Here is a 12638-nt window from a genome sequence, read left to right as displayed (position 1 = left end):
CTCCAAAGCTGGAAAACCACACTGCACCACAGCCTGGGGCGTGTAAGAAAATACACAGCAAAGAAGAGTGCGCTCCGAGAAGAAAGCTTCTGCCTGGGCACTTGGCTGTGTCTAGGAACAGAAGCAGTGGAGCAAACGCCATGCACCCTCTAAGCACCAAAACTGTTTGCCTTGTGATGGTTTTGCCTGCAGTTGGCTAAGGGAAAACAATGAAAGCATCTTTCAGGAATCAGCTGTAAGCTGGCAGTGGCTTTCTGCTTTCTTTCTGAAGCAGAAGGATAATAAGTGTGTGCTCCAGGTGGTGGATAGAGGAGTATCAGATGGACAGGGCCAAAGGTTGCTTATTCACTTGAAAGGATTGCACAGTGAATATCTGTTTCTGATGGATCCAAAGACGAGGAGGCTATTTTTGTCCAAAAGGCAGGGGTGGAAAGGTCTGTATAAAGTCTGGTTCTAAGAAAGGAGAGCAGCTTTGACTAAAGCGACAGTGGAGATGACAGAGCAGAGCTTTGCGGCATATGACACTGCATAGCTTTGCTGAAGACTGAGATGGTTGTTTCCACTCTTTAGGAAGGAAGAGGTGGAGTACAGAGCCAAGTCAGAGGAGGAGGAAGAGGAATGTTTTGTGCAGTGCTGGAATCTGATAGATGAAATGGACCATTATTGCTGCACCCTCGCCCCAGGTGCTGATGTATAGAGAAGGCACACAGGAATCCAAGCGTCCCTCACATGCACTTAGCAAGAACCCAGCTCTTTCTCTTGCTGCTTTAGGAGCTGCTCACTTGTACTGCCCTGCAAATTGGGCAAGCTGCACTGAAAGTCTTATTGTGGGCAAGTTCATAGAAGAAAATACTCTAAAGGTTAAAAACTGATTTTGACTTGTGAAAGTGTGAAATGCTGGCCCAGGTTGCACAGACAGGTGGAATGATTCCATGCCAGGCTGTCTGGGGCTCTCAGCAACCTGATCTTGTTGCAGATGTCCCTGCTGACTGCAGGCAGGTTGGACTGGATGACCTTTAAAGGTCCCTTCAATTCTGTGATTCTGTGTTAGAACATCTGGTGTTTCTGGGAAATGGTGGCAGAGGGTTAAGTAAGCCACTCACCTCCAGCTTATGAAGCCATGAAACCATGAAGCCACTCACCTCTAGGTTATGAAGCCATGAAGCCATTCACCTCTAGGTCACTGTTGAGTTCCAGCCCAGGTTAGGGTTATCACCTTCCAGTGTTAGGTTTCTCAAACACTGGAACAGGCTCCCCAGGAAGGTGGTTAAATCCCCATCCCTGGTGTTTCAGAGGTGCAGGGATGGAGTGCTGAGGGACATGGTTTAGCAGCAGACTGGGTAGAGTTAGAGAATAGTTGAACTCGAAGATCTTTTCTAACCTGTGAGTCTGCATTCAGTGACCTCTGTTGGGTGGGTTGGAAGTTGCAGGTCAGGTTTACCCAGTTGTGTCTCAGAGCTAGAGGCAGTCCTTTTAGAGCAAAGCTGTGGTAGCTTAGATGACCTGGGAGTAGCACACAGAGTCTCTGTGTGCTGTGCCTACTCCTTGGCAGTGGTTCCTGATGTGGCACTTTGACAAGCACCGTTCTGTTGACATAGCAATGGGTGCTTTATGAGGTTGTATCTAACACACATAGCATGTGACTGCTACAAGTATTCTCCATCTCTAGGTCACTTTTAATGCTCAGTGTGGCTTGCAGTTCTGCACCCTCAGTGGCTGTGTGCAGCAGAACAAGCTGTGGAATACTTGGTTAGGGTAGGATGAAGGAGATGTGGCAAGCTTTGGGATGCTTCATGAGAAGTCAGTCTTCAATCTTGTAAAACTCATCACATATCCTCGGTGTCTTCCAAATTCTTCTTGCTCCAGCCTTTCCAGTGTTGGCTGAGCTCTTTCACTTCCAACATCTGACTTGCTTTCCAGTGTTCCACCTCTGTAGCACCACAATATGCATCCCTTCTCACAGCAAGGGAAAAGGGGAAACGTGACCCTGATGTTCTGTCTGTGTTATAGTGCTCTTCCCTGCTCTGACTTACCAACACCGTGCCGGTCCCTCGGTGGAAACTGAGAAAGCAGCTGAAAGAGAGAACTCAAGACCAGCCCTGTTCAAAGCATTATTTCCATCCTTGTTAACGTGGACCAAATCTCTCTTCAGGTGGAGAATTTCTTCTGCATGGGATCTCCACTAGCAGTGTTCCTGGCACTGCGCGGCATCCGCCCGGGAAGCAGCGGCAGCCAGGACCATATTCTGCCCAGGACAATTTGTAACCGCTTGCTAAATATTTTTCATCCAACAGATCCAGTGGTGAGTTTTGAATTGCAGCTGCAAGCTCTTTGCCTTGGCTGCTTGCAAGCATCAGATGTGTGCTATTGTGTGCTCTCCAAAGGCGTGAATCAACACAAGTTCCAGCACAGGACTGCTTGTCAGTGGTTATCGTGCAGTGTCTTGGGGGCAGTAATTGCAGAGTGGCAGCTCCTGCCGAGGGTTGCCTTAAATACCAGATTCTTTGCTTCTCTTTGCATAGTAATGAGCATAAGATTACAGATTGCTGTGTCTTTTTGGGTTTCTAAAGACATAAGAAATAGTCCTTCTGGGTCAAGTTCCAGCTTGTATTTAACTTAGTGACTGCCATTAAAGATCAGCTGCTCAAAGATACTACTGCTGTTAAAAGGTTTCACAAGCAGTTTACAAGATACTGTAGGGAAAAAAGAGCAACACTGATTTTGTTGTGGCTTTTTTTTTCCCCCAAAGGGTCCAGAGCAACAGGTTGGTAGGGGATGGGACCACATTTGGAAGGGCAGGATTGGACCTTCACCCTGTCTTTACACTCTTCCATAGATAGCCAGCGTTTGCTGTTATCAGAGAGCCTTTTGATCTGCATCACCTTGGCAGCTGCTTTGATGCAGGCTTGATTTGGGACTTCATGCTTATCAGAGAATAGTAATCTGGGGATAATCTTGTGTTTAAACTCTGCCTGAGCATCTTCAAATTCAAACGTGCTTGAGCTGCTCATCTCAAGATCCTGTTCGGCTCCAGCTACTCCAAACCTGAGCTCCTCTGGGCCGTTCAGGATAATCGGACAGGCTGCAGCCTGTGATCCCACTCTGCAAATACAGACTTCACTTTAGTAGAAGTAGTAACTTTAACTTTAGTAGAAGTAGTAACTTTTCTTTGGTAGCATGAAGAGAAGGAAGTGCAGAATGCTTTTCTACATGGAAAGAAAACTGAAGAATCGATAGAAAATGGTTGGAGTAAGCACAGCATGGCATGGGGTCAGTGAAGAATCATCAGACAACATGTTCACAGAGCCAGCTCCTGCCTCTCTGTTGCACTGTGCAGAAGCAGCTTAGCTCTTTAGAAGTTTGCTCTGCCCTTCCACCATGACCAGCATCTGTTAGTGGTAACTTGTGCGTTCCAGGCTCGGTGCAGCACCTAGGCACCCCTCAGTCGGTGTTTTGGATCTGAGGTTGGAGGAGGCTCTGCATGGGGCAGGAATGTCATTGTTTTTCTGACCTGACGCTCGTGATGTTCTCTCCTGTATTTCTCTTGCAGGCCTATAGGTTAGAACCTTTAATTCTGAAGCACTACAGCAACATTTCTCCGGTCCAGATCCACTGGTACAACACTGCAAACCCTCTACCTTACGAGCACATGAAGCCAAGTTTCCTCAACCCAACAAAAGAACCTACCTCAGTGACAGAAAGCGACAGCGTTTCGGCTGCCCCGAGCCCAACGACTTCTCCGGTCATGGTGCGGCGGCACTACGGCGAGTCCATCACCAACATCGGCAAAGCAAGTATATTAGGTGACCACTCTTTGTCTGCTTTGCCTTGGGGAGTCGCAGTGATTAGGCCTCCAAGGTCATCTCCTTCCATCCCCTCTGTGTCCTCACACTAGACCAGGATGCTCAAGGCCTCGTCCAGCCTGGCCTCGAACACCTGCAGGGAGGGGGCACCCACAACCTCCTTGGGCAGCCTGTGCCAGTGTCTCACTGCCCCTTACTGTACAGAATGTGTAGGACTTTCTTGTAGAGCTTCACTGCTTTGTGGTGTGGTGGTTGAGGGGCAACCACAAGCACCTCAAACCTTCTTGGCTGGCCCTCAAAGGGCTTTGTGTGGTTTTTATGGCTTGTATATTGATATTTCCTTTGAAGAAAAGACAGTTTATGAATGCTGCAGTCAGGGCTTGTGAGGAGAGGATGTAGGTCAGGGAGTTTGTGTCCTTGCTGCTTTACTCTCTGCTGCAATGTGTGCTTGGAGCCCAGAAGGCCAAGCGTGTTCTGGGCTGCATCAAAAGAAGTGTGACCAGCAGGATAGGTGAGGTGATTCTCCCCCTCTGCTCTGCTCTGGTGAGACCCCACCTGGAGTACTGCATCCAGCACAAGAATGACACTGACCTGCTGGAGTGTGTCCAGAGGAGGCCATGAAGATGACCAGAGCACTGGAGCACATCCCCTGTGGGGACATGCTGAACAGAAGGCTCCAAGGAGACCTTAGAGTGGGCTGCCACTACCTGAAGGGGCCTACAAGAAAGTGGTAGGATGAGGGGGAATGGACTGAAGCTGGAGGAGGATGGAATTAGACTGGGTATTAGACAGACATTCTTTACAGGGAGGTGCTGTGAGATACAGGGACAGGTTGTGGATGCCCCTCCCTGGGAGTCTCCAAGGTCAGGCTGGCTGAGGCCTCAAGCAGCCTGGTCTAGTGAGAGGTGTCCCTGCCCATGGCAAGGAGGGTTGGAACTAGATGACTCTGAAGGTCCCTTCCTACTCAAACTGTTCTATGAGTCTGTGGTTGTTGTCTGCATTGAGGAAGCAACATCCTGGTGATGTTTCCACTCTGCTTTATGGGGTGGGGAGAAAAAGGGAAGTTTGTTTTGTGACTGCTTTTTGGGGGTTTGCAAATAGAAGAAGAGTCCCTTTGGTAAGCTACTGCATTTAGCTCAGACTTCAGCATAGGACATTCAGGCTGGTTTCATGTCAAGTCTGCCCCTCCTGGCTTTCTGTTTCCAAAGGAGCCCTGGTTTAAGTGAGTTTAGATGCACTTTTCCTGGGGCTTACATCTGAGCACTTGCAGTTGGCGTTGGCTCAAGGCTTTTCTGTAGCTCTCTGTGTGGGATTCGGAAGAAAGCCGGCGCCAGGATTCTTCCCCAGCAGACAAGTCGAGTCCTCATGCAGCAGTAGGTCGTGTTTCGAAGCGGGGCTGCTTTTCGCTGTGTTACTATAGCAACTTTAGAGGCTTGTCCATGAGGTGGCAGCAAAGTCGGGAGAAACCATCACGGATCTGAACTTTTACACCCCTCTTCCTGAGCAACCAAAAAGAGTCCCTGTGCCGGGTAGTAGAGCGTTTCCCAGTGTCTATGGGGCGACGCCAGCAGGAGAGGAGTATCTTAAATGGGATGGAAGCCTTAAGTGCAGAAGGTGCTCACACTGTTACAGAGTGTTTTGACCTTAGTCTTAGACCAGAGGAATTACCCCTTGGCTGCAGGAGTGCCACATTCCTTGCTGCAGAAGCCTTCTTGTGTGTTTTTGTTCCCCTAACTGCAATTTCCAGACTACAGCTTTTGCTCCTATGCTAGATTAGCCTCACGATAAACAGGGGACACTGAAGGCAGATAAGCTGTTCCCAGCCTGGAAAAGCACGAGTGGTGTTTCCCCACATCTGTCACTCAGCTCTAATTCATGGGTTCCAGAGTGGCTTTGATTTGGGCTCTTCTCCTGAATTACTAATGACAGGACAAGAGGAAATGGCCTCAGGTTGCGTCAGGGGAGGCTTAGGTTGGACACTGGGAGGAAGCTCTTTCCTGAGCAGGTGGTCAGGCACTGGAACAGGCTGCCCAGGGAGGTGGTGGAGTCACCACCCCTGGAGGTGTTTAAAAGGAGAGTGGATGTGGTGCTTGAGGCTGTGGTCTGGTGATGAATGCTGGGATGAAGGTTGGGCTGGGTGGTCGTGGTGGTCCTTTCCAACCAGAGCGATTCCTAGTGATGAGATGTTGTGCTGAGGGGTTTGGTTTGGTCAAGGACTTGTCAGTGTGAGACTAATGACTGGACTCGAGGAGCTTGAAGGTCTTTTCCAATCTGAGAAGCTCTGTGAGTCTGTGCTCTGCCGTTTGGTTTAGCTGCCCTTCTGGTTTGTCTTTGGTTTGGGATTTTTCTTCCATGCCGACTGCAGGAGCTGCGAGTATTGGGAAGGGCCTTGGCGGGATGCTCTTCTCCAGGTTTGGAAGATCCAGCACAACCACCCCACAGGCACTGGAGACAGGCAAAGAGGGAGCTGAGGGAGATGACAAAAAGGGCACCACTGCTGGCTCGCCGCCTTTACCGCACAGCAGCTCAGGGTTTCTGGAGCCCACAGGTCAGTGCAAAGTGGCTGGGAGCGAGAGCTTGGGCGGGCTCCATCGTGTGTCTGAGGGGCTGGGAACGCTGTGGGCAAATAGGTCACGATTTGGCTGGGTTGGTGCACTTGCTCCAGCGTGATAAATGCTGAACCTGAGCTTCCTTCTTCAATATCTTAAGACTGTCCAAGGCCTGACCCCTTGTTCTCACTTTGATTTTGTTTCGCTCTTGAGAAGGACGTTGAGGTGCTGCAGCATGTCCAAAGAAGAGCAGCTGAAGCTGGTGAAGGGTCTAGAGCACAAGTCTTATGAAGAGCTGCTGAGGGAACTGGGCTTGTTTAGCCTGCAGAAAAAGAGGCTGAGGGGAGACCTCCTCACGCTCTGTAACTCCCTGAAAGGAGGCTGGAGTGGGGTGGGGGTCAGTCTCTTCTCCCAGGTAACAAGAAACAGAATGAGAGGAAACAGCCTCAAGTTGTGCCAGGGAGGTTGAAGATGGATATTAAGAAGAATTTCTTCCCCAGAAGGATCATAAAGTCCTGGAACAGTCTGCCCAGGGAGGTGATGGAGTCCCCCTTCCCTGGGGGTGTTTAAGAGCCATGTAGGTGTGGTGCTGGGGGACAGGATGCAGCAGTTGGACATGATGATAAAGAATATATAATCAACCAGGCTGGAAGAGACCTCCAAGATCAGTGATCTTAAAGGTCTCTTCCAATCAAAACGATTCTATGATTCGAGTTGGAAGGGCCCTTTAAAGGTCATCCAGTCCAACCCTTCTGCAGTCAGAAGGAACATCTGCATCTGTGAGCAGGTTGCTCACAACCCCAGACAACCTGACCCGGAGTGGTTACAGGGATGGGGCTTCTACCACCTCTCTGGGCAGTGTTTCACCACCTTCAGTGTAGAAAATTTCTTCCTTCTCTCCAGCCTGCCTTATCTTACATGGTTTTGTCCATACCTGTGCCCAGGTGTGTGTATGAACTGTGGTTACCAGCAGTCCCTGGGCTCTGCACAGCAATAGCTGTGCTGCTAGAAGGAGCAAAGTGATTCCCGCAGAGAACTCCTCTCACTATTCATCACTGGTGGATCTATTTACACTTCCCCACGCGTGTTCTGAAGCAGTCTGGATCTCCAGGCACCTATGACTGGGAACAGAAGCTGCCCTTGTCCTCGTCTGAACCTCCCAGAGCAGAATCTGCATGTTTTGCAGCTGGCTTTTGGTGGAAAAATAGAGGTACTTAGGTACTTCCTTTGCAGGAGTTCATACTGGGGCTCACTGCCACGCTTCTCCTTGGCGCTGTTGCAAGGCAAGGGGTGATTGTTGCAATCTAAGGAGTGGTATCCTGTGATAGTGTCCACACGATGCATTGCTGCCAGTTCCTCACTGCCCATTTCAACAGACAACCCGTCTGAGTCAGTAGCTGAGGACAGAGATTTGGGCTGGAACTTGAGGAAAACAGAGCAGCGGGAGAGCAAATCTGGTGGAGCTGCCATGAGGTCCTTCCAGGGGCGGAGGGGGCTGGGGCTTGGCATGCCTACGTGGTTCCTGCGTCCCTCTTTCCTGGAAGCACGTCCCTGCTGCATGGAGGGAGAACGTGGAGCAGAGGCCAGGCAGGCTGCGAGCTGAATGATGCAATCCACAACCCAAGTAGTTGCTTCCGAGGGGGCGGCCGCTGGGCTTGTGGTGGGGCTTGGCTGCCTCCCGAGCTCCCGGAACGGCCTCTCAGGCGGAGTCGTTTGGGCGTCCTCCCTGCAAGCCGGCTGGGGTTCACGGGCGGATGGCTCTCGGTGGCAGCGATCTGTCTGGTCAGCTGCCGGTGCTGGAAGGCTGCGGCCCTCTCCTCGCCGCGCGTGTGGTGCTGCCGTGCGAGGGCGGCAGGAGGCTGCTCCCCCGCGCCCTGCGCTCCCCGCCGCGCCCTGCGCTCCCCCCCGCGCCCTGCGCTCCCCCCCCGCGCCCTGCGCTCCCCCCCGCGCCCTGCGCTCCCCCCCGCGCCCTGCGCTCCCCCCCGCGCCCTGCGCTCCCCCCCGCGCCCTGCGCTCCCCCCGGCGGACTCCTGCGCGCTACCCTTGAGAGGTGGCTGCGCTGTTCGCTCAGCGTGGGGGCTTGGCCTCTGGAGCCGAGCAGCGTTTCATCTGGCCCTCTCCTTCTCCTGCTCCTGCTCAAGGTTTTCTTTTTTCCTCCTTCTCTCTTCTTCCCCGAAGCGCTGAAGTGCCTTTAGCAGCAGCTTAGACCATTGGCCCCGTTAAAGACGCGGTGCAGATTGCCTCGAATGTGGAATTAATGAAGGCAGCCACTGAGCTGAAAGGAGAGCTGCTGAAAGGGCTCTGCAGTCATCCGGCAGTGAGGAGGGCTGGCGCTGCGCAGGGACGGCTGGTTTCCAGAAAGGGCTCCTAGTACTGGGTGCAGTCTCCTCCTAGAGCCACTGAAGAAGCAAGGAGTTCATTTAGCTTAGTAAGAGCTGAGCATCCAACTCACAATCACAGAACCATGGAATGGTTCAGGCTGGAAGGGAGCTCAAAGCTCAGCCAGTTCCAACCCCTGCCATAGGCAGGGACACCTCCCACTAGAACAGGTCACTCAAAGCCTCATCCAGCCTGGCCTTGAACACCTCCAGGGAGGGAGCAGCCACAGCCTCCCTGGGCAACCTCTGAAAGTCACTGAAGTCACTGTTGCCTAACGGGGCCTCAGTAGTTGCTGGGTGCACCTCTGTAGTTCTCATCAGGAGCATGAATAAATGTGTTTGTATAGTTCCTAAAGGGAAAAGGATGCCTCAAAAAATGCCAGCTTCCTGCAAGCCTTAGGTTTGGAATCATAAGATCAATTGAATTGGAAAAGACCTTTGAGATCAAGGGGCACTGGGTGGGAGCTGAGGCAGAGGAAGTTTCATGTAAGCATGAGGAGGAATTTTTCCCTGTGAGGGTGACAGAGCCTGGCACAGGCTGCCCAGGGGGGCTGTGGAGTCTCCCTCTCTGCAGATATTCCAGACCCTCCTGTGTGTGTTTCTGTGTGATCTGGTACAGGAGATGCTGCTCTGGCAGGGGCTGGACTGGATCAGCTTTGGAGGTCGCTTCCAGCCCCTGACATGCTGTGTTTCTGTGACCAAGTCCAGCCATGAACCCAACACTGCTAAACCAGATCCCTCAGCACCACATCTACGTGGTCACTGCCACGGAGTCACCACTACACTGCCACTGAAGTGTGCCCTTTGGCACCACATCTACATGATCACTGCCAAGTCACCACTGAAGCATGTCCCTCTGCACCACATCTACATGGCTTTTAAATCCTTCCAGGGATGGGGAATCTTCCACTGCCCTGGGCAGCCTTTTCCAGGGTTTGTCAACATTCTCTGGTACAATTTGAGGCCGTTGCTTCTATCACTTGTTACATGGGAGAAGAAATTGACCCCCCCCCCATCTGGCACCAACCTCAGAATCACAGAATTAAGCAGGTTGGAAAACGCCTGTAAGATCATCAAGTCCAACCTATCACCTAACCCTTCCAGTTAACTAATCCACAGCACTAAGGGCCTCCTGCAGCCTCCTCTTAAACACCTCCAGGGACAGTGGCTCCACCACCTCCCTGCCCAGCCCATTCCAATGCCAGTCTCTCTTGCTGTCAAGAACTTCTTCCTAGCATCCAGCCTGACCCTGCTCTGGTGCAGCTTGAGGCTGTGTCATAGAATCATAGAATCAACCATCTTGAAGATCTTGGAAGAGACCCCCAGGATCATCCAGTCCTTTTGTTTTGTCTCTGGGTGCCTGGAAACTCCTTTCAGGGTGTTGCTGAGAGCAGTGGAGCCTCCCCTCAGCCTCCTTGTCTCCAGGCTAGCCAACGCCAGGTCCCTCAGCCGCCCCTCGCAAGAGCTGTGCTTTAGAGCCTTTGCCAGCGTTGTTGCTTGTCCAACAAGTAGAGTCAGAAGCCAAAGCCCTGCTGGTGCCGATGTGCAGCTCTGATGATGCTTTTGCTTCTTGTTCCCACTGCAGTGGAGCTGGAGCACAGGATCGATTTTGAGCTCAGGGAGGGGCTGGTGGAGAGCAGATACTGGTCTGCCGTCACGTCGCACACTGCCTACTGGTCGTCCCTGGACATCGCGCTCTTCCTCCTCACCTTCATGTACAAACAGGACCAAGACGATCCTGACAAATCCAACTTAGACTCTCTTTGAATTTCTGACTGGGGCTGGGGAGGGAGAACTTAAAGCCACTGGCACGGCCCCAGGTGTTTTGCTGTTGAACTCCAGTAATGTGTGGCATGGAGGTTTCAGGTTTAAGTGCATGTCTGGATTGATTTCATTCCCCCTCCCCATTTCTGAAAAGCAAAACTGAATTTGCATTCTGAAGCACTTTATATAGTTTTAAACATTTACTTTTTTTTTGCAGTGCTTAGCCCTGAAATGACCCCAAATTCTTCTTTTGACTGTATAACAGCTGATACAACGTGTAGCATCCTGTGAGCACAGTTGTACAGTGTGCTTGGGTGACATACTCATCCGTGAGCATAATGGCTGTTTAGTTCATTGGAGTAGAAAAGACTACTTGATTTGAAAGAGAGGGGGAAAAAATCAGATCTCAGTTTAATTTCCATTCACACAAATATATGTCAGAGAGCAAACCTAAAGCTGCCATGTTCTGATGCTTTCTGTGTCAGTCAGTAACAACTTGCTGGTGTCATTCCTCCAGGACTTTATTCCGCTCCACGTCCTCCTCTGACTGCCGCCTTTGGAGGGTGTTACTGTTCCACGCTGACCCATTTAGAAATGAATGCTGAAGGCAAACCAAACCAAACCAAAAGAAAGAAAAAGCATGGGCTACTGTAATTCTGATTTATGGTGACCTCTAGTAACTGTTTCATCCTACTCCCCGTGTACAAACCATGGCCTTTTGTACTGGTTTCCGTTGGCCCAATGTGAGACCCACATTTGTTTTCTACAGCACCAAGACTTTTTCTCAGAAATGCATATCTTTGTACTACTCTGCAGATGAACCTATGGACACTGTGGCACACTTTGAGTATTTTTGCATTAAAAATAAATCTTTGTGGTTTCACACAACTGGCAGCACTCACGTTCTTCCCAGAGGTAAGTCACTGCCCTGCCGGTTTAGGTCCCTGGGGGTTTGGTGGGCACGAGAAGCTCTCGGCTTCACTCTGGACTGTGTTTGCAGAGGATGCAGCTGCCATGTGCTTAGCATCACTAACTCTGTGTGCCCACTGTAAATGTGTGTGGGCAGCAGGGAGGGGATTCTGTGCTTTTGCCTCGCTCTACTGAGACCCTCCACCTGCAGTGCTGGGGCCAGCTCAGGAGTCCTCAGCACAGGAGGGACAGGGACCTGTTGGAGTGGAGCTAGAGGAGGCCCCAGCAATGATGGGAGGGGTGGAAGGCCTCTGCTGTGAGGCCAGGCTGAGGGAATTGGGGTTGTTCAGTGTGGAGAAGAGAGGACTACAAGGAGACCTTCTGGTGGCCTTGGAGTACTTAGAGGTGTAAATAACAAATACAGAGACAGACTTTATTGTCCCCTCTTGCCACAGGACAAGGCTGATGCTTTTAAACCAAAAGAGCGGAGATGCAGACTAGATAGAAGGAAGAAGTTCTTCACTGTGAGTATGGTGAATCACTGGCCCAGGGAGGTGGTAGAGGCCCCACAGAATGGTTTAGGTTGGAAGAGACCTGAAAGGTCATCCAGTTCCAACCCCCAGCCATAGGCAGGGACACCTCCCACTAGGGAAAAAGAGGAGGATTCCGAGTAGGGAGAAGGGAGGAATGAATGTTTGATGCTGAGGGTGGTGAGACCCTGCCCCAGGTTGTCCAGAGAGCTGGTAGATGCTCCATCCCTGGAACTATTCCAGGTCGGGTTGTCTGGGGCTGTGAGAAACCTGCTCTAGTTGCAGATGTCCCTGCAGACTGCAGGGGGGTTGGACTGGGTGACCCTGAAAGGTCCCTGCCAACCTAAAGCACGCTGTGTTTATGCTATAGATGCAGTGAGACAGTAGCTCTGCAGAGATGTTCAGGCACACTTCACGCTGGCCCTCTGCAAAGAAGTCCTTTTGGCCTCGGTGAATTGTAATCCTCCTGCCTGCTGTATTCAGCTTGGTTGATACACAACCATCAAAAAGGGAAAGCAGCCCCTGAGAGGTGGAAACTTGACACCTCTGCTCCAGAGAGCAGGCTTCTGCTCACACTGCTGCCTTCCCAGAGAAGTTGTTAAATCCTAATTAGGAGAGCTGCAAGGTAAGAAGGGAGAATCCCCTCTTGTGTGAGACATGCCAACCCTCTTGAGGGGTGCAGTTTGTGTTTGCAGTGCTTGGAGC

General features: G+C 51.3%; 1 protein-coding gene across 2 annotated transcripts in view; it reads left to right on the top strand.

The window, feature by feature from the left end:
• DDHD1 (DDHD domain containing 1) overlaps positions 1–11382 on the top strand; it is a 92011-nt gene extending 80629 nt beyond the window's left edge. Inside the window, exons 9-12 of one of the 2 annotated variants that reach the window (XM_064144289.1) lie at positions 2153–2302; positions 3551–3803; positions 6169–6351; positions 10316–11382. In XM_064144289.1, the coding sequence (XP_064000359.1) occupies positions 2153–2302; positions 3551–3803; positions 6169–6351; positions 10316–10497 (768 nt within the window). In that variant the 3' untranslated portion in view covers positions 10498–11382. The remainder of the gene's footprint in view (positions 1–2152; positions 2303–3550; positions 3804–6168; positions 6352–10315) is intronic. The other variant, XM_064144380.1, reaches the window with a different exon arrangement.
• The last annotated feature ends 1256 nt before the right edge of the window (positions 11383–12638 follow it).

Source organism: Pogoniulus pusillus, chromosome 1, assembly GCF_015220805.1.
Source record: "Pogoniulus pusillus isolate bPogPus1 chromosome 1, bPogPus1.pri, whole genome shotgun sequence".
Lineage (NCBI taxonomy): Eukaryota > Metazoa > Chordata > Aves > Piciformes > Lybiidae > Pogoniulus > Pogoniulus pusillus.
The sequence above is the reverse complement of the archived record's forward strand: the minus strand, read 5'-3'. Positions and strand labels throughout refer to the sequence as shown.